This window comes from Cibotium barometz, chromosome 38, assembly GCF_041138505.1.
Source record: "Cibotium barometz isolate CiBa-2024 chromosome 38, ASM4113850v1, whole genome shotgun sequence".
Lineage (NCBI taxonomy): Eukaryota > Viridiplantae > Streptophyta > Polypodiopsida > Cyatheales > Cibotiaceae > Cibotium > Cibotium barometz.
This window is the reverse complement of record NC_141083.1, coordinates 3,846,178-3,868,063: the sequence shown is the minus strand read 5'-3', so window position 1 is coordinate 3,868,063 and position 21,886 is coordinate 3,846,178. Positions and strand designations below refer to the sequence as shown.

General features: G+C 40.3%; 1 protein-coding gene across 2 annotated transcripts; it reads right to left on the bottom strand.

Annotated features, from left to right (window-relative positions):
- Positions 1–11,220: 11,220 nt before the first annotated feature.
- Positions 11,221–14,126, bottom strand: LOC147616255 (uncharacterized). Of its 2 annotated transcripts, none has more exons than XM_086777043.1 (4): positions 13,184–14,126; positions 12,896–13,095; positions 12,522–12,790; positions 11,221–12,404 (listed from the first exon to the last, which is right to left on the bottom strand). In XM_086777043.1, the coding sequence occupies exons 1-4, from the start codon at positions 13,838–13,840 to the stop codon at positions 11,446–11,448; spliced, it is 2,085 nt and encodes a 694-aa protein (XP_086633169.1). In that variant the 5' UTR covers positions 13,841–14,126; the 3' UTR covers positions 11,221–11,445. The 2 variants fall into 2 exon arrangements, with proteins under 2 accessions (XP_086633169.1, XP_086633170.1); XM_086777044.1 differs by having other exon boundaries at positions 12,522–12,739.
- Between the last annotated feature and the right edge of the window lie 7,760 nt (positions 14,127–21,886).

Here is a 21,886-nt window from a genome sequence, read left to right as displayed (position 1 = left end):
AAGCGGCCTATGAGTGAAGCGCTAGGTGACCTGCGAAGGATCCTAGAGGGTGCTGACCATACGGTGCTCGGGCTCTGGGTCGTCGAAGATACCCTCATGTGCGTCGTGGAAGATATTGGAACAAGAAGTAAGAGTTGTTTTCTGAAACCGGGCATGGATCGGGTTGATTGACCTTGCTGGTCCTCAACGGATGAGTCCATGGCTCTTTTATATGGATCTATTGGTTGATCTTGCTGATCTTCAACGAAGATTCCATCCTGATTTTTATAAGTGATTATATTGTCGGGTACTATGAGCTAGGAACTATTGAAAAGACCCCTGAGTGAACAGGTGGTGAGCGTTCTGGTTGCCAATGATGCCATAAGTACATCGATGAAGAATTGAATGGAAATAAGGATTCAACTAGAGATTTTGAGGATTGTGATAAAATACACAATGGTTTCATTAAAGGATTGTTTTAAAGATAGCTGATACGCTGAGAAAAAGGTAATTTCATATTGGGTGTGTAAGTGGTGTGACTAGTATATGTTTGCATGAACATCCGGCTAGGGGGCCTAGGAACTCTTTTCCCTGGTACCCAGGACAAAACCTAACCAAGTTCTAAATTGGATCCCATCACTACAGTGGTTGGGCGGTTGGCTAACCCATGGGACTGGATGGGGTTAGGCTGGACTGATAGATCCATAAATCGAGACTCAATTTCTGTTTAGTTCGATAGATGAAGTAAATCCCGAACAAAAATTGTTCTATGGAAAAAGAATCAATGGCTGTGCCTCTCGATGAGGAAAAAAGCGTTGGTCTCTATGATCCAAGTGCAATCTGTCCCTTGATCTGATGATGGAACTTACGAGTTCGGTCAGATCAGTTCAGTTAGTTAAGGCTTTTGACTATGTTAGGGAAAAGTTATCCTGGTGGAATCGCCCGTGCTTTCCAGGCAAAGGAAGTTTTTTCAGGTTCGGTTTTGGAAAAACCGATGGATTAGTCTCTTGTCCGGATATCCGTGGTGGGCGAGGCCCCGAGTGTGGGACCCTGCCCCGCGCAAGAAGTGCTACTTCCGCTGCTAGCACCCAGAATCCATTGCGCGGTGGGGACAAGGATCTTACAAAGCTAGTCTTAAATCAGAAATCGGGGAAACCTATGCAAGTTGAATTGGCAAGTGGGAAGATTCTTTTCACTCACCTTGAGATAGATCGTATTCAGTTCAATCTAGATGGGAATTTAACTGACTGTCAGTTCAGAGTTATACCTTTGGGAGTTTTCAACGGGATCCTTGGAATGGATTGGCTCCATAAAAATCAAGCTGACATTCACTGTCATAATGGAACCATTTCCTTCCATGACCTCCACGAAAATAAAGTTCAAAGAACCGGAATTTCAGGATCCCCAAGTCCACAGTTAGTAAAGGCTTCTAAGTTACTAAAAGGACTTAGAAAGAAGCAGCTCATTTATGTTGTCAAAATGAATCCAGTAGACACAAAGTTAAAAGCTAAAGAACCTGAATGGTTAGGTGATTATGATGATTTATTCCCAGCAGAATTAACAGAGATGCCTCCAATTCGGGAAGTAGATCATGTGATAGAATCGACCCCGGAGCTTAGTCAGTAGCCCTGCGCACGTACAAAATGCCAGTTCTTGAAGCCATCAAACTCAAGGAACAGCTTAGACAGCTGTTAGAACAAGGGTTTGTAAGACCCAGTGTTTCACCTTGGGGTGCGCCAGTTCTCTTTCAGAAAAAGAAAGATGGAACGCTAAGACTCTGTGTGGACTACAGAGGTCTCAATCAGCTGACAGTTAAGAATAAGTATCCTATCCCTAGAATTGATGAGCTTCTGGACAGGCTAAGTGGAGCCCATATCTTCACAAAGATAGATCTCAAATCAGGGTATTATCAAATCAAGATTAATGAACAAGATATCCCGAAGGCAGCCATCAATACTCGGTAAGGGCATTATGAATTCACTGTCATGCCATTTGGATTGACAAATGCCCCTGCTACATTCAATCAATTAATGCAAGACATTCTCAGAGAATACTTGGATGATTTTGTTCTTGTTTTCTTTGATGATATTCTGATTTACTCAAAGAATGCAGCTGACCACCATGAAGCTCATGTCAGAAGAGTTCTTCAGATCCTAAGGAAGCACCAACTCTTTGCAAAAAAGAGCAAATGCACTTTCTCTGCCGACCATGTTGAATACTTGGGCTTTCTGGTATCCAAAGATGGAATTTCTCCAGATTCTGCTAAAGTCCAAGCAGTCATAGATTGGCCTAAACCAAAGTCAGTGAAAGAAGTCAGAGGATTCTTGGGATTGTCTGGTTGGTATAGAATTTTTATACCAAAGTATGCTCTCATAGCTTCCCCCCTAACTAATCTTCTTAAGAACAATATACCATTTCAATGGTCTGCCAGGTGCCAGAGTGCTTTTGATAAGCTGAAGACCACCTTGGTAACCAATCCCGTTCTAAAGCTGCCAGATTTCTCTTTACCCTTTGAGGTAGTAACTGATGCCAATGGTTTTGCCTTGGGAGGTGCACTCATGTAGGAAGGTCATGCAGTGGCCTATGAATCCAGAAAACTCAGAACACATGAGAGGAATTATGCTCTCCAACGACCTGGAACTACTTTCAGTAGTATATGCCCTGAAGTTGTGGAGACATTACCTACTGGATCAAAGATTCACTTTGATGACAGATCATCAGAACTTAAAGTGGATCTTCACTCGGAAGGATCTCAACATGCGCCAAAGATGGTGGATGCAGACCCTGCAGGAATTTGATTTTGAAATCAAGTACCACCCACGCAAAGAAAATGTGGTAGCAGATGCCCTCAGCAGAAAAGCCTCCTTGCTTGCAATTACTGTAGTGTCAAATCCTTTGATTATTGAAGCAAGTGAGAAGATCATGCAGGATAGATTCTTTGGCCCTATTGCTACCCTACTTATGTAGGAAAGCAAAACTCCACAGGAATTGAACCGAGTTCAAGGGTACAGCCTGGATGATGGAATTATGTATTATAATCACAGACTATACATTCCCAAACGAGGAGGGAACTAAAGGTCAAATTCTGAATGAAGCCCATGACAGCCTTATTGCAGGACATCCAGGTTTCATCAAAACCTACAGTCTGTGAAGAAAAGATTCTTTTGGCCTGATCTAAAAAAGGATGTGGTTAATCACGTACGTCAATGTCTGACCTATCAGAAAGTCAAGGCCGAGAGAGTAAAAATGCATGGAAAGTTACATCAATTGGACATCTCCGAGATGAAGTGGGAATGCATCAGTATGGATTTTATTATTGGATTACCCTTAGTACAATCAGGTTACAACTCCATCTTCGTGGTTGATAGACTAACCAAAGTTGCCTATTTGATTCTAGTAAAAGAAACCTACACTGCAGTGGACGTGGCCAGAATGTTCCTCAAAGAAATCTTCAGATTGCATGGCTTACCCAGAAGAATAGAAAGTGATCGAGATCCCAAATTCATGTCAAGATTTTGGATTGTATTTTTTGAAGCAGTAGGAACTTTCTTGGATCTCAGCACAGCTTACCACCCCGAGACCGATGCATAAAAGAATTTTTTTTTATTATAAAAGTGTTACTTTCATCAAAATTGATTTTTTTAAATTCATAATTAGATGCATAAAAAGATTTTTCTTTTATATAAAAGTGTTATTTCCATAGAAGTTGGATTTTATGCATAAATAGATGCATATAGAATTTTTATATCAAAATAAGAGTTCTCTTTAATCCTATGTTAAAATCCCATGAATATTGAAAAATAAATAATTAAATACTCAGTGAAGGAAAATTATACCGTTCCATATTCTCTAGGATGGTAATGAGAAAATTCAAAATAACTATCGAAGTCGAAATTTTAGATAAATGATTAATTTATTTCTCATAGGAATTCGTGACTAGTTTTGAATTCAGTTAAGCAAAATACTTAATGAATGAAATTCAGTAAAGTAGTAATTGAAATATTACCCTTTGAGAAAGATAGTTTAGAGAGAACGTTTCCAGACTCAAACCCTAAATCAAACTATGACCAAGACGTAACTCCTTCGTCAGTTTCAAGAAAAGACAATGTGACCAGTTCAGTAATCTACACTCAAATCACCAACCGAATTTGAAACTAAGTTGAGACCTTTGATTTTGATCTGAGGATCAAGAATTCAGAATTCGAGGAATTCTGCTTGAGAATCCAGACCTGTGATCTAGAAGTCTTGGGATACGGAATTAAGATATACTCATTGTATTAAAAAGAAAATCAAAACTGAAAACTTGCATAGAAACCCTATTTTCTTAAAGGACTGTCTTACGGCAGAATGCTGGGGAGGGAGCATTTGGTATATGTGTTTTCTAAGGAAAGTTCGGTTGCAAAACGGCTGGCGGGGAGTGTTCACAGGACGGCTCATGTGGCAAAAACCTACCCAGGTCTTGACCAGCCTGGGTATAGTGAAAAATGGTGTGTTTCCGGTACGATGGCCAAGGGCCGATGAGGCTGTCCCTGAGTGAAGTGCCAGGACACCTAAGGAGGATCCTGGAGGGTTGTGACCAGGCGATGCACGGGCTCGCGGGACACCCATGTGTATATCGTGGAAGATATATATATGTATGATGACGAGAAAATTATTGTAATTTGTTACTGGATCTCGTTTGCTAACCTGCTGGTCTCCAACGGAGAGTCTAAAGTAATACTGTTTTGTGAGAAACAAGGATTGAATAGAAATTTTGAGTTATGACATCTGTAACCAATAATTATTTGTCAATGGATTGTTTTATAAATTAAAGTTTAAAGAGGAGTGTGTGCGTATCTGTATTCTAAAGCAAAAGTTTAGAAAGGCATTCAATTATGGGTGGGTGAGTACTTGTCTGGTTCTCCAATTCCAGTGGTTGCAGTGGCTAACCCATGGGCTGGATGGGGTTAGGCTGGAATCAGTAGAGTTTTAATAATAAAATTGATCAATAAGAATACGCTTAGAACTCGAATAGTTAAATAATAACCTGAAGACTTCTCAAATGAATAGATCAACAACTGTGTCTGATTCAATTAGGAAAAAAGCGTTGATTCCTTTAAGTTAAGTCTGTAATAATTTCCCTTCTATCTGGTTTATTCAGATGAAGGTTAGTTCAGTATCTTGACCTCGTTAGAAAATTTCGTTAAGAAATTCAAAATGGTGGAATCGTCCCCGTTTTTTGGGCATAGGAAATTTTTCTGGTTTCGGTTTTTGAAATGACCACCAGCTTAGTCTCGTGCCCGGACATTTGAGGGTGAGGCCCCGAGTGGGAAACCTTGCCCCGCGCAAGAGAGAGCGGCTTCCGCTGCTGCTGCTGCCAGCAATCGGGAATCCGGTGCGCGGAGGGGGCAGTGAGATTCCACACATGTGGTACTCATCTTGCTTCTAAGCTTGGGTCTCTTTCATAGGCTAAGATTACTTCGAGATAAGAGTAAGATTTCCTTAGATAAGGTTTTCTAATTTTAATAAGAAAATCCTTCAAATTACAGCATAATTTTTTAGAGTTTTTCATAATGAAAAATGATTTTCACAGGCATGAAAAACTATCTTATCTAAAAATCAAGTTTTGATTTTTAATGTTAATGACTGTTTTTGTGTCCAAAGTTTCCAAATTTTAATGCTTTTAGCATGAACTTCACAATTTTGTTATCAAAGGGACTCAATTGAATACCATTTTTTAAATTTGATGATGAAAAAGCCTAAAACCTACAATTTCACGGCGTGAAATATGTGGTTTCATTTCCTCTAGGGTGCCCAAGTACTTAAGCTCAAACAACACATAAAAAACATAAAAACAACCAAATTTTCTTCTTTTCCTCATCGGCTTAAAAACTTATCCTCTTCTCAACACATAAAAACAACCAAATTTTCTTCTTTTCCTCATAGGCTTAAAAACTTATCCTCTTCTCAACACACTTTTTAGAAACAGTGGCTATGGGAAAAGATGCTTGTACACAAGGAAGTAGAGGCTCTTAAAATAATGAAGGAATCAAGAACGCTTTCTAGGGTGCCTGAAATGTCATGGAGGCTCATTTCTCCAAAACTCAACCATTCATAGAGATTTGTACAGACAAGCGGGTTCTTGCCTTCCTTCTAAGCTTGGGTCTCTTAAAGCTATTCAAGACTAAATGGTGGGTTGTTAACTTCTCTAACTTCTCTCTTTTGTTTCCTCTCTATCAAGAAGGAGCTATTTCACCTTGCGACAAGGACTCACTCACCTCTCACACTATAAACTCTCTCTCACACACACACACACAAAGAGTGGATAGGAACATGTGCTACGTAATAATCTAATTTTTAATCTCAATTCACACACTCTGTCTCTCCACACATAACAAGAAGCAAAGAGCAAGTAGATAACTAGATAATATTTTCAGCACAAAGGGGGACTATGGCCCTTATTCACTTGGGTTCCCAAAGCTCCCAAGCTAGCTAAACAAGTTTAGGTGTGGCCAGATTTCTCATAATTGATACAACTTTTATACTGCCTTTACATGACAAAGGGGGACTATGGCCCTTATTCACTTGGGTTCCCAAAGCTCCCAAGCTAGCTAAACAAGTTCAGGTGTGGCCGGATTTCTCATAATCGATACAACTTTTATACTGCCTTTACATGACACTTATTCTTCACTCTTATATGTGGTAGAGAGTGCCTAGTTAACCAAAAAATGGTTAATTAGGTATGCATGATTAATTATGTATAAAGTTAAATATTCAACAAAAAATTGTTAACAAAGGTATACGTGATTAATTATGTATAAAGTTAAAACTTCACAAAAAATTAATAATGAAGGTTACAATATATACAATACCTACAAAGTGAGCATAGAATGATTATCTCCAACCAAAGTCGGGATGTGATGCACTTCTTAATTTCTCTTATGAGATTCGAGCACCTCGATGTTGTTGTAAAATCCTATTTGGGTCATTTGATCAATAATACTTTTTCACCTTCTTCCAATTCTTTGTTGAGAAATGTGGAGGCTTTGTTGAGCCTGGCTATTTCCTCAAAAGTTGAGATTTCCTATAAGACGCCACACCTCTCATGCAATCCAACATCACTTGCGAGACTCTAGAACTAGGTATTCTTCTTTGAGTGTCTTGATAATGTATTGATCTTTATTATAAATATTGTAAATGCCAATCTATTTCACACACACTTGCGAGACTCTAGAACTAGGTATTCTTCTTTGAGTGTCTTGATAATGTATTGATCTTTATTATAAATATTGTAAATGCCAATCTATTTCACACACATGCTTAAATTGGACGTTCAACGTTCATCATGGGAAATTGCCAACCTACCCTTGTGATCCTCAACAAGTATGCTCTTGTCATCTAGCACTTAGTGTGGGAGTTTAATGTGCATCTCTTGCTAACACCCCCAATGAAATGTCATGCCCGAGTATGGTGAGCTAAGGGGGACCTACCACCACCACCAAGGCAACAAGAGCCACCAAATGATCGTGATAATGGGAGAGCCATCACGATGGGAAGAGCCACCACTAAATGGGTGCCATGAAGCGCCACCATGGCCAAAAACATGCGGATGAAAGGGGATAGAGGGTTGTAGATTGGGCACATTAGATCCTACATCCCAAGATACATCTAGATAAGAACCACCCTTGGGAGTCAATATCACCCTAGGAGTTGACCCACTAAAGTGAGTCGAGTTGTCAATGGTGTGTAGCTAGAATCAGCATAAGGGCCAGCTAGAGTTAGTATAGCTGAAGGGCCACTGAACAAAGTAGCTATGGCTGAAGAATGATTAGAGTATAGTAGCTAAACGGCGTGCACCATGTGTCAATGGATCAAAAAAACTTCACATCGCATCTTGCCCTCATCAACCCTGCCTCGGCATCCAGACCAATTTGCATCTTGGTGAGAAAACCCCTATCCCTAATTCTGCAGCTTTTTCAGAACTTGTTCTGTTTGGTCTACTTGTTCCTTGTGCTGCAGGCCAATTTGGTTCATTTATTTTTGCATATTCCCTGCTCGGTTTTAGAAACGGGGAATTAAGGTATGGATGGCACCATACAGCATACCCATGCATTCATACATACACCGGACACTTGTCCGTTACAGCATAACAACCTTGTGTAACAACCTCTTCCCTCTACTTAAAAAGCACTCCTGTATAAACGATATCATCATCGATATATATCTTGTGTTTATGCCTTGACTCTGTTCGTTTGGCTGCACCGTAACCAGTGCCCAGCACTTCACTATTTACAACATTAGCAAGATATCTGGATGCTCCCATGTGGTGCTAACATACCTCTCTCTCTCCCCACCCCAAAAAAAAAAAAAAAAAAAAAAAACTTCGAAGTATCATAGACAAAAGTTTCAAAGAGCTATAAAAAAGTGAATAGAGTTACACCTGTAATGTGCTCTTGTGCTTGTCTTTCTGGTTGTATTTCCTCTTCTTTGATGGAAGGAGATGCTCCTTTTGGACTTGAATATTGCAATGTGGTGGGCACACACCTGCACCAATAATACTGTCTCTATTTTTAATTAAAAAAGCACCCACTCCCCGGTGGACCAGAAGGAGCGGCCTTCCACAATACAAACGCGCAAGCCTCTGCAAAATTGGCCCTCTCACATGAAAATGGGCCTTTAAGTCTTGCTCCAACTGTCTAGCCCTCAGTTGGAGGGACTTGGCCCTGACGCCACAGCCTCTCATGCTTCTGTTTGCCGACATGCAGAACCGGTCTCTGCCAACACCATTCCAGCGCCCTTTCCATCTCTGCAGGTATAGCCCCACTCGCCTCAGATGATTTAGCCCTCTTCCACCATGGAGGGCCTCTGTCTCACGCTGCAACTACAGCAGCACATCATGCCAAACATGCCTTCCTATGCATGCAGAATCTTCAACAGAGGCAACTCCCTCTGTTCAGCCTTCTTTTTGGGCTCGTCGGTGGCATTGTCCCACTACAGTCACTTCGCACCTTTGACGTGCCAACCATAGTGGACATCGACTCCACCCCTGCTTCTACAACAGACACTCCCACAGAGGTTATTTCCTCTGTACAGCCCTCGACTTGGGCCCGTGCAGTTGCAATACCTCGCACCTCCGATGTGCCTCAACTAGTGGACTCTGATTCTGCAGCAGCAATTGCCCTCGTTCATGGGGATCAGCCAGGGTGCGATTTGCTCTCTGTTGAATCAGCCGTTCAAGGGACTCTTAGTCGGTCTCTCCCCCTGCATGTGGTCAGTTTTGGGTCGGTCCTTGACCATGCAGATGACGGACCGCTCACCCTTAAATGCGGGCCCTTATGGATCAACAACACCGCTACAAATCGCAGAAACCATGCCCATATCAGCAGCCCCGGCTCTACTCATGGCAAAACCATCTTTACATAGTACTCTGCCTCGGCATCCAGACCAATGTCCCTCACAAGATCTTGGTGAGAAAACCCCTATCCCTAATTCTGCAGCTTTTTCAGAATTTGTTCTCTGTTTGGTCCACTTGTTCCTTGTGCTGCAGGGGCCAATTTGCCCATCCCAACCCAACTCTTTGTGGCCCCAAAGCCCACTCTTCGGACCCTCATCTCTTTTCGCTGCTGCCGACGTCCTTTCCACTCTTCATCGCCATCCCGGGCACCGACCGCTCGAGTCTTGCTCGCGCTCGGCACACCTTCTAGTTACTCCACCTCCAACAAGTGGGGGGAATATCTGGCATCTCTACTTCGACGTGATAGTGTCTCCACCGACACACTGAAGATGCGCCCTCCGCCGCACATGAAGATGAAGCCGCTGCTGATGCCTTCTCCTACATCATCTCCAACACTTGCATTACTCATGTTGTACATCCTCAAAGCCCCATTTGATCTGGGCTGAACATGTAACACATACATGCATATTTGTACACATTATAGCATTCATGTATTTTTGCATCAACCACTGCAACGGGGAATGTTAAGGTATGGATTACACCATACAGCATACCCATGCATTCATACATGTACTAGACACTTGTCCCTTACAACATAACAACCTTGGAAGGGTGGGGATATATTTCATGCGCTCCCCCTTGTCGTGTAGCGGGGGAGTGCACGAAGCACTTTCTAGCTCAGCATTAGCATTTACTCGTTGCCAGCTCTTGGCCCTCGGTGCTGGCTTTCTGCTGTTCTTCGGCTATACCTCCTGCGCATGCTACTACTACAGTAGCACCCTCAACATCATCTATGCCTGCAGGAATGATTCTCACTTCCTGCGCTAAAGACTGCACCGCTATAGCACACCTGCGATGACCTGGAAACATTTTTTCTTAGCAACCTGCAGCAATATACATTAGGAAAAATTGCACAAAAAGCGATCAATTCTATCCGGTTTGACCAAGGACCATGATATACTGGCGAACCTTTTGCTCTGACTACCAACAGTACATTTCAAAATTTCAAAATGATGCTACACAGAATCACCGCTTGAAAGGATTATCAGAACACCCTACAAGTAAACAGATCAACAGTGCTTTAAATGATGATTAAAATCCCTACAACTAAACAAGATTAGCACTTGAAAGGGTTATCAAAAGCCTTGTTTTGATTGTAATTACCTCTTTTATCATTTCAAGCTTACAATATCATCACAACCGTTGATTGTAATTATCTCTTTTATCATTTCAAGCTTACCAATTTTAGCTACTGTAGATAAGGTGTTTTTTTAAAGAATTTCTTCACAAAAGGATGTGATAGTCCAATATAAACTTTTGATGTGTGAGACCCAAACTAAGTCATTGTTTTATAGTGTGAAACGAATCATGCTTGTTTGTTTGCCTACTGTGCAATTTTATGTAAGGTACTTCGTAGTGATCAAAGTGTTAAAGCTTGTAAGATATGGTGACTACTTAAAGATATCTATAAGGGTGACATCTAAGTTGTTTGAGAATATGTCTACCTTAACCAAGGAAATATCAATGAAACATTGTCTATACATAGCTCTTTTTTATTATACTCAATTGGATAAATTGTTAAAGACTTACTCTAGCACACATTGAAGTAGCCCATTCTTTGAGGAAAGTTTTCGTAAGTTATCGATGTGCATTTCAAGCAAATGCAACTAAGTAAGATTGCTATCAAAGTAACATTCCTTTAAGACTCTTTGCTTTATGTGATGAAAGAAGGTTATATAGAAATAAAGTTGCTCAAAATTGTGAGTGTCTTTCTAAGCATAAGAAAACAACTTTGAGATATATTTTTAACCAGATAATTTCCTTCTCAATGATCCTAATGTCATCTAAAAATACAATAATGAAATCATCTAAGTAATCATGATATACATTGTTCATGAGACACTTTCAATGCTATACATGGTTCAAAAAAATTCATATCCATTAAAAGGAAGCTACTTGAAAAAAAAGCACTAGCATAAGCATAATGAAGAACAAAATTAAGCCCAAGTGTTTCATGTCACTAGCTACAATGATCACTCTGCATCCCCATCCAAAGCTTTGGCATCTAAAGTTGCTTGCATGGAGCGTTTTTTGGTAGCTGCGGGCCGTGGAAAAGGAAGAGCACTATTTTCTGTATATGCTTTTCTCCCAAGAGGACGCTCAATGAATGGTCTTGCTCGTTGTATAGAATTTCCAAAACCATCTTGTACAATCTGAAAATTCTCAGCAGGATGCAATGCTCCATGCTCGTCCCTTGCTTGCACCTCTTGCATTTGAAGCAATAACCTTTGCATTAAGGCATCAAAATGTGCTTGTAAGCTTGGTTTTCCTTCCACCATGTGTACAATGCGCTCATAGCAATATGTTGCATTAGGCTTCTTCACATTTGGCTCTTGAGTACCTTGTTGAGAATGGTCTACATTCTCAATGCTATGAGTCTCCTCCATGACAGAAATACAATTTGAGCCAATACATGTGTCATGGCCATTGTCATACAACTCCAAACACTTACCAATGATAGTATTTAAATTAAAATCCTTTAGTAGCATGACCTTTACTTGGTGCTTACACATATTGCCCTTCATTGCCCATCCACAATTACAACAACCCCAATCACAATCGGCATTATACACAATGTAATGGATCTTGGCGCCTGAGGATTGACTTTTTACCTTTGCCATAACCCTTGTGCCTTCATTAAAAAATAGTACATCTCCATCTGGGATGCTCTGAGCTCTTTCTAGTGAATGCTCAATCAATCTTTTTATGGCTTTATTTATGACAAAGCCACCCTTCTTTGCCTCATCTATATACCAAAAATACGACAAACATGCCGTCATAAGTTTGTGCAAAAGCCAATCAATTCTACGTCCCCATATGTACTTCTTGCCACATAAGAAACGAGACTTTAAAGTAGCATGATATGACTCGATAGCTCCATTTGTATCTTGATTTGCATGCGGAAGCATCCTCAAGCTTCTTGCCCACATCTCTACAAAAAGATAAGGCCCAGGTGAGTACTAATGCATAAAAAGTACATTAGGTTCCAATGATGTATTAAAGCTTCAATTAAACTTTTAACTTCTTAAGCTTAGAAGGTTGAACTTACCAACTTTTGAAACCCAATAAGTACGGAAATATTCAATAAAGGCCTCCTCATGTGAAAAGTCGGCCAAGAACTCCAATACACTATCTTTTATATTGTCTATGGCAATTGCCTCCGAAGCTCCCCCTTGGACACGCATGTTCATGATTGCACCTAGGCGTCTAAACATGATAGCTCTAACTTTCCAATCTTGTACCTTCTTCACTAAGTGCTTCAACCAACTTCGACGAACGTGCCATAAACATAAATAAATTGGTATGTTGAATACCACCCTATTTTCAAGATTGCAATAAATTAGAAATAAAAGTTTAGCTAGTTTGACAAAGAGAAAGAGATAATACTTTGTGAGCAATAATGTGGGCATGCACATGATTTACCTGATGGCATTTATCTCGGCAGTTGCATCATCAACAAGAAAGGCATTTGGATCCCATGATTTGTTGTAGTCAAGTATTTTATTGCGAAGACTTGTAAGCCATTGGACAATAGTGTCCGTATCAGAGCTTGATGTTATGATCCACGCAACTGGGACTCCATTTTGATAGTTATCAAATACTAGCACAGTGTAGAGTTGGAACTAAACAAAAAAAATTCAATGAGATAGAATCTTAACATTTCTACATATAAAGTAGCATAAAAAAAGTACATATATACTACATGCGTACCTTGTAAAAGTTTGTTCCAAACGTTGAATCCATTGATATGACCCCATTGTTGCCATGTGTGTTGAGCTTCTCAAGTTGCCAATGTGTTTGAATACCTAGCACAAATGGCTTATTGTTTGTAGCATCCATCTCCGCATAGTGGAAGACATCTTGAGAGTGTTGTTGTGTCCACATGCGAACACTTTGGGCATCACTAGAATGTAGCTCATGAGTACTACTTGCATGCTTCCTAGCAATATTTAAGATGTCTCTAAGTGATAGGAAATCATCTCGTGACAATGTATAGCTAGGATTGTTTACTTTTTTTTTGTGAACAACTTGAATATGTGCCTCATGCACTTGCATTGGAGTGTAACGTTTGCAAAGCATTTCAAAGACCCATGATTTTATTTCCAAAGAGAGCCATGGTGCAAAGGATAGGTTGTGGCCCAAAGTTGCCTTGATGCCTTCTTTGTGACAAAGCTCATCATTCTCATCAACATGATGCATTTGAATATAGCGAATGCAAGCTACATCTTCTAATAGATACAATCTTTTTACAAAGAAATGACATTGACAACCACACATGCGAGTGCCTTTTACACAACCTGGACGGCTTCCTTTCCCTGTCTTTGGTGTCTTTTCATTGCGAGGAACCATGATCTCCTTTCCACGCATATCTTTAGGACCATAAGCACACCAAAACAAAGTCTCCTCTAAGTAGCTATCAAGAGTTGGTTGCTTTAAGCTACCCTTTTCATGCCTTCGCACGGATTGCCGCCTAAAATTTGTTTCTGCATCTGTAAGAGACTCTTCTCCTTTTAAAAAATCCGTCAAGCGATCCCAGTGAAAATAGGCTACCCGAACATATCCATATATAGACTTTTCACACTTTTTATCGGTCCATTGTAGATGATTAGCATTGAAAGGACCCAGCGGTGGATATTGAAGGTGGATCCTAGTGTCCATTCTACACACACATAGACCAGAAATCCTAGTAAAAACCTTAGAATTTTTTAACACATAAATGAAAAGCATGATCAGTTTGACCCTCAGGGTTCATTGTGCAAAATAAACATTTCTCATTCCTTTAAACAACGCCACTGCTTAAGGCGAAACGATCAGCTACTACAGGCCTTTGGGAGTGGACGAAAATAAACAATAAAATGCATTATTTTGACGCAATAAACCATAGATTGTGAACAATAAGTAAAATAATAATCGGGCTCGCAAAAAATAAATTTGTGACTCACGTTTTCTCTTTGTTGTTCAGATGGGTCGCAGATCTGCTGATGATGATGAAGATGAAGGAAGGTGCTACGCTGGTCACACTGGGCTGCTGCTGTGTGCAGGGTAGAGCGTCGGCTGGATGTAGTGGGCCGAAAATGCGGCAAGCCACAGACTTATCACCATCTTTGCCTGTTTTGCTCCATTTATATTCCAATCACAGAAGACTATATTCTGTTTTAGCGTAATCGCTGGTAAGCTTTCTTTCAAACGTGCGCCCCCCACCTGCCCAAATGCTCTTCTCTGAGGATTTACACCTCTCCATGGTCATAATAAGCTTTGCTATACGTGGTGCCGCCTGTCATTTGAGGAGACCCTTCCTTTGATTCAATGGTGTTGATCTTGTGTCAGACGGCATGCCCTCAGCTTGGCTAACTGTTTTGGCAACAGCTTTGCCTGCTGCAGCAAACTGCCAGCCTTATCATTGTCGTTTGCTTGCTTTACCATCTCAACCGAAGTGCCAAAATAAAGCAACCTAATGCTTGGCATGATAAATCAGAGGGTAACATTTCAAAGCGCAGGGTCTCTTCCTATGGAGTGGTCCTTCGCTTGGGCGCAAATGCTGTCAAAGACCCTTTGGATTCCTCAATAAAGCAAAGTAGCAAAATTGCAAGTTTACGGAGGAGCACATACCCGGCTGCTACTGCAGTAGTAGCATGCGCAGGAGGTATAGCCGAAGAACAGCAGAAAGCCAGCGCCGAGGGCCAAGAAAATACGCCCATTCAAGAGCAAGCGTTTGCTGCCAGGTCGTTGAGCTGGCAACGAGTAAATGCTAATGCTGAGCTGGAAAGTGCTTCGTGCACTCCCCCGCTACACGACAAGGGGGAGCGCATTAAATATATCCCCACCCACCTTGGAACAACCTCTTCCCTTTACTAAAAGAGGTACTCTTGTATAAACAATATCACCATCAATAGAGATCTTGTCTTTATACCTTTCTTGGCCCAAGACTCTATTCATTTGGCTGCACCTTAACCAGTGCCCAGCCCTTCACTATTTACAACATTTGCAAGGTATTTGGATGCTTCCATGTGGTGCTTGGGACTGAAGTTTTGTGGAAGTTCTACTCGTCATTATAACATACATCTCTCCTCCCCCCAAAAAAAAAGAAAAAAAAAAAGAAAACTCCAAAGTATCATAGACAAAAGTTCCAAAGAGCTATAATAAAGTTAATAGAGTTACACTTGGAATGTGCTCTTGTGCTTGTCTTTCTGGTTGTATTCCCTCTCCTTTGATGGGAGGAGATGCTCCTTTTGGACTTGAATATTGCAATGTGGTGGGCACATCACTTGCACCAATAATAATGTCTCTTATTTTTAATTAAAGAAGCACTGGCCAATAGCTTAGGGATTCACAGACATCCTCACCCCCACATATAAGATATTCTAGTGGACAAGGAGTGGGTCATCTTAAAATGATGAGGTTGCCCATCCATCCACACACACAATTGCCAACTCATCCAAAGGAAATGTGTAGATATCTCTAGTTCTATTTCAGCAATTGTAGAAAAATACAACTCTTCCTACTACTACTTTGGTTACCATCGGGTATAACAAGAGCAATTTGGTCGGAATCTTGTGTAGTTAGATTTGCTCGGTCATTTGTTGTAGAAGTTTGGCCTTGATTATAGACTTGTTGGCTTGATGAGGCATTATCTTGTGTAGGAATCAGCTCGGGGTGGTCAGTTATTTGAGAGGTGATTCTTCCAACTGATCAAGTGTGGGATTGGATATCTTGTAGGGGGGGCTTAGCTAAGTAGTAGTTGGGATGTACATGTTGTGCCAGAGCTGATTAATCTTGGGCTTCTCATTTTCTCCATTTAATTGCTATGTCATCTTCGCTTGTTGGCTCATACATATCAACTGGAACTTGGATGATTTTTTCAAGGAACTTAGTTCCTGCCTCCTCATCCTCGTACAGCTTCTTTATTGCTTTTTGTACGAAATACTTATCCACCCCCAACATAACATTGATCTCACAGACCGATAAGATGAGATTGATAGTAGCAGCAAGAAGCTCACAACAACATGAAGAACACCAGCGATGGTAAGTAGTAAATCAACAAATTAATTTGGTTATGTATTACAAATAATTAACAATACAAAAGTTTTGCATATTACAAATACGAGAGACGCAAATGATATAAGATCTTGCCTCTCACCTTTGCATGGAAACAGAACATGATTATCAGTGTACCTCGCTAGGAAATTGAAATCAGAGCTGCATCGATCCAAATCATCAATGAAGACGACAATAATTCGTAGATTTTTCTTGGGGTCTAGCACCTTTCCTGTGACATAATTTCTGTTTTGAACCAAAATCCTCCAAGCACGCTCCACACACCACTTGGTGGTTTGCTAAGCTCTTCTTTGAGAATAACTGGATGTTATCAACCACTTGCTTTTGATAGCCCAATCTCTGCTCATGACCGCATCTACTATACAAGGATTGCACAAGTTGCTGGCTGACCGGCTTCACAACACCCATAACATTCCTCAACACAATCTATGTTACAACCACCATGTTGACTGGCAGTGATCCATACCTAAACTCTTTCAAGATCTCATTATTGCTAATGGACATTAATCTCCAAACGAACCATAAAATTCACCAGTTTCACCATGGTAAGTCCATGCATTATAGCGCATTGTTAAGAAACAAGGAATCTGGCTGCTAATATCTCCAAGTTGAGCTTTTTGAAAAAAATTAAGCAAAATTCAAAAGTATTGTATCACAGTGAGGAAAACCATCATAATGTTTACCATATTTTTCCTTTCCATACATGCTAATCCCTTGTAAAGTGGAAGGAATTCGGGATTATAGTCGCTAAAAAAACTCGTGCAACTCTTGGCCATCTTCATCCCTTTGCTTTTTGTCGCCAACTCCATAATCGGTTAATACAAGCCATTGCAAAACATTTACAAGTCTGCTTACATTAAAAAGAAAGAAAGAAAGATTGTATCAAAATGGAAGAAAGATTGTATCAAAATGGAAGAAAATGATTTATGTACCAAGGAAAGAATTTACCTGCCATTTGTGAGTTGTTTATAGCAAGTCTTGGCTTGTGCTTTTTTGTACATGATCGTTGTACTCTGCCTTGATGCCTCCTTTAATTGTGCTTTCTGATTCTTTTTCTTTGAATTTTTGAGCTATTTGCAACACCTATTTTCGGAGTTTTATCCCTTCACTTGTAAGTTCTTCTTTCGTAAGCTTGCTTGGAAAATCTAGTGTTTGATGGATTGATAGTAGATTTCTTTGGATGATAGTCGTCATCAAGCTGATTTCAATCTTATTTGTACATGCCACTAGAGATCCTTTGACCTTGCAGGTACCTCTAATAAGCTTAGATGCATGTTTAGAGATCCTTTGACCTTGCAGGTACCTCTAATAAGCTTAGATGCATGTTTACTCTACTTCGACTCCACTTCACCTCACCCTAGCCAATGTTTTATCGCAAAGAATCCTCATCCTCACCCTAGCCAATGTTTTATTGCAAAGAACCCTCATCTCTGAGCATCACAATGTGAGATTGGGTCATTATCTCATATTATGCTATGAAGATCTGTACCACTATTTACCCATGCAAATCCTTTCATGGTGGTTGTGGCACTGATTTTGCCAGTCATAGCATCATGATGTGAGATTGTCTCATACTCTCATATTATCCCATGAAGATCTAGACATCCATTTACCCATGCAATCATTCCATGATAGTTATTCCATGGTGGTCGTGGTGCCCATTTTGCCAATTATAGGGCTTCTACCAAGAACTAACTCATATTGAAGGGTCCACACCACTTCCACAACCAATGGAGGCCTAGAATGAAGGACCTCTACATCACCTATCATTTTCCATACCACTACCTTGACAAGCTGCTTGCCACCAAGGCTACCCAAAGCTTCTCATCACTTTGTCTAGTTTCATATGCTTGATCTACTGTCGTGAGGCATTTTGCCATCTTACCTCATCAAACGAGCACTAAACTTTTGTACGACGATGCTGGAATATATAAATCAGCCTTACTCTGCATGTAATAACAAATAGGGAAAGCCTATAGACTTAGTGCACATAGTTGCTTATTAAGGGTAGTAATAGAGTCCGGTCCATTTTTAAGTTTGATCAGCCTAGTGTGAAAACTATTTATTAAGCAAGAGACAGAACCATTTATTACTGTGGGTGACGAATGTGCTCTTATTTGTAAGTCTAAGAGAAAGAGAGAACATATAAATTTCCTTATGGGAAATGCCTTCCTCCTTATGGGATAGAGTAAATCCGGACCCTTGCACATAATCATGGATGAGATCATTCTTAAAGAAAGTAGGTAGGCTCCCTATACAAGGAGTAGCCATTGTGGTGAGCACCCGAGAACCCGACAATTCACAGTTTAGACACTAGAGATGGCTTATATGGACTTAGCACTCCAGTAGGATGCATCCTACTTGTTGGCACTCTTCTTGTGCTGGCTATGTGACCATATTAGTGAGTGATGGACACTCTGCCTTGGAATTAGGATGCATGCTTGTGCATTTCTATGCGACCACATTACTGAGTGTAAGACACATTGTTCTCGAGTTGCACGGGGACAGCTCTAGGGTCTAGATAGTCATGTGAGCTGTGCAAAGTTCCTACAATATCATTTTGTAGTCTAATATCGTCCAGTCGGATAATATGGTTAATTGGTCATTTTGGACCAAGTCTTGGGTTGGTCGACGTGGACGATCTACCTCCATGGTGACCCTGGGTAGACTAGTTTGGCATCCTTTATTTATGAATTCTCCTTTGACTACTAGGTCTCTCATGATCTAGTATAACTTCCTAAACCACTAAGGGATCCAACTGCTATCAACATCCTTCTTGTTGAAAAGCTCCAGCATAATTTCCTTAACCACTAAGGAATCAACTGCTATCAACATACTTCCTGTTGAAAATCTCCACACGTTTAATGTTGTAGATGTGTTTTCTCCTAAATTTTAAGGCTATAAATAGAGAACATACAATTATTACCATTTTAATGGGCTTAACAATCTAAATAAGTAAAATAAAACTTAAAAAAAATGTTGTGAGCAATACCTTGCACTTGAGTCCGAATTTCCCCTAATATTAACTTACTATAGTCAAAACCCTGACCAAAGCAGAGAAATGACATGAGCTTACCACACACACGACAACATGCCAAATGCTTCATCAACAGTTATGCACACACATACATGCACGCACTCTACAAGCCTTACTTGAATGCAACAAGTGTTGTTGCTCTACTCCTAGAATGCTACAAGCTATTGCTCTACTCCTAGAATGTTTCAAGCCACTTCTCCTCAACTCTGCACCCCACCGGGCCCCAAGGGACTGGTGTGTATAAAAAATTATAGCCCACCAGGCTTTTGATCATCCTCGGTGGGCTCATCAAGAAATGTAAACGGCCTGCTAACTATCATCTAGCTTCTACAAAACCTCGGTGGGCTTTTATAGGTTAATTCCTAGGTAATAACTAGCTATTATTAACACAAAATTTTATGTGATCACGTAAATATGAAATCCCTAGCTAAGATATATACAACTCCTCATACAAATCTCCATTCCAAAAAGCAATTTGATTTTCGATTGGCGTACATTCTACATTCCAACCTTTTTGTGGTGCTAATACGATAATACTCCGCATGGTAGTCATATGACATGTGGGTACAAAGGTCTCACTATAGTCAATGCCTTTTTCTTGTGCATAAACCTTTGCAATAAGCCTTGCTTTGTATTGCTTGAAACTACCATCAGCTTTATGTTTAAGCTTATAAACCCATTTCGTGCTAATGGCCTTTCAAATGAGGCAAATTAGACAACTCCCAACTACCATTTTTTAGTAAATCATTATATTCAGATTGCATAGCACTCATCCATTACTTTGATTCCTGTGCTTCATGAAAGGAGGTAGGTTCCTCTTTATTACATAAACTAGTAATAAGATTATGACATGCGTCAACATGAGATACGTGATGAGAACTTGCACGTATTCTACCAGGCCAAGGAGTGGCCAATTTGTTGTCATGTAGTGTTTGCACTAGCCACATTTTGGCATACTTATTGACTTCTCAATTTCCCTTCTTTCCTCATAAACTGCATCATCCACATTTGTTTCATCAATAGGCTGACCTGTGGACTGAAAAACATGCTGATTTTTAATCTATGTGCTAATTTTCAACATTCCATCAATGTGTCTTGAATTAAACAATGGAAGGAGAGTGTCAAATATATCCTGCGAACATACATTTTGCTGTTTTTTACATGAAAGCAAGGGCTGAATTGCATCTTCCACACAAATACAACATTTTTGCTCACAAGAATCCGCTTAGTAGTAGGATGATAGAGACAATAACCTTTACTTTTTGAGATATAACCCACAGAAATATATTTAATAGCCTTATCATGAAGCTTGATACAAATTTTCTCAGGCACAAGTACATAAGCAAGACAACCAAAAATGTGTAAGTGAGCCAAAGAGGGCTTTCTACCATTCTAAGCTTCAAAAGGAGTAATTTTATTCAAAGCCTTTACAACTAAGAAACTTGTTCAAAACATATATTGTACACATGACTACTTCTAGCCAAAAACCATGAGGTGACTCCTCCTCACTTTTGACCATACAACATGCCATCTCCATGAAAGACCTATTTTTATGTTCATCTACACCATTTTGTTGAGGTGTATAGGGCACAGTACGCTGGTGTTTTATCCCATGGTCAACCATGTATGCATGGAACTCCTTAGACATATACTCCCCCCTGGATCAGTATGCAGGGTACCAATCTTACACTACAACACAATGAGGGTATAGCAGAGAAAATAGCAGTGCTTTTATAACTAGAAGGGTAGGAAGATGTCAGGCCTATTTCGTTGCTAGAAACACCACTATTTTTGCTGCAACAACGAGATTGTTACTCAGTAGTAGCAAAAACACTGCTAGTAGCGCTGCTGAAGCAGCAGCAAAATAACGTTGCTGAGTAGCAAAAAAATGCTACTGAGCAACAAATAACGATGTTGAGCAGTGAAGATAAAGTACAAATAAAAAAGCTGGGGAAGACTCACAAAAATCCCCACTATGCCCTAGCTTTTAAAAAAAGTTATCTATCCAGCCTTTATGAGCTTCATGAAGCTACTGACATGCCTAGGTAGCACCCAACATGCATTGGGTTCTCCCGGTGCATTTCGATAGTTACCGGCATGTGTTAGAAACTAACAACGTGCCTAGGTAGCATCTGACATGAATTGGGTTCTCTTGGTGCATGTCGGTAGTTATCGGCATGAATTGGAAGCTATCGGCATGCCTAGGTAGCACCCAACTAGCATTGGGCACTCCTGGTGATTCTCGTAGCTACTAGTATACTTAGGTAGCTTCATTCATTGGGAGCTCCCGGTGCATGTCAGTAGTTACCGACATGCATTAG

Coding starts and splice junctions, on each gene's coding strand:
- LOC147616255 (XM_086777043.1), bottom strand. CDS start 13,840: ATGCGTGGAAAGGAGATCATGGTTCCTCGCAATGAAAAGACACCAAAG. Junction 12,791..12,895: donor GCCGAGATAAATGCCATCAG/GTAAATCATGTG, acceptor TCTTGAAAATAG/GGTGGTATTCAACATACCAA. Junction 12,405..12,521: donor TTATTGGGTTTCAAAAGTTG/GTAAGTTCAACC, acceptor ATCTTTTTGTAG/AGATGTGGGCAAGAAGCTTG.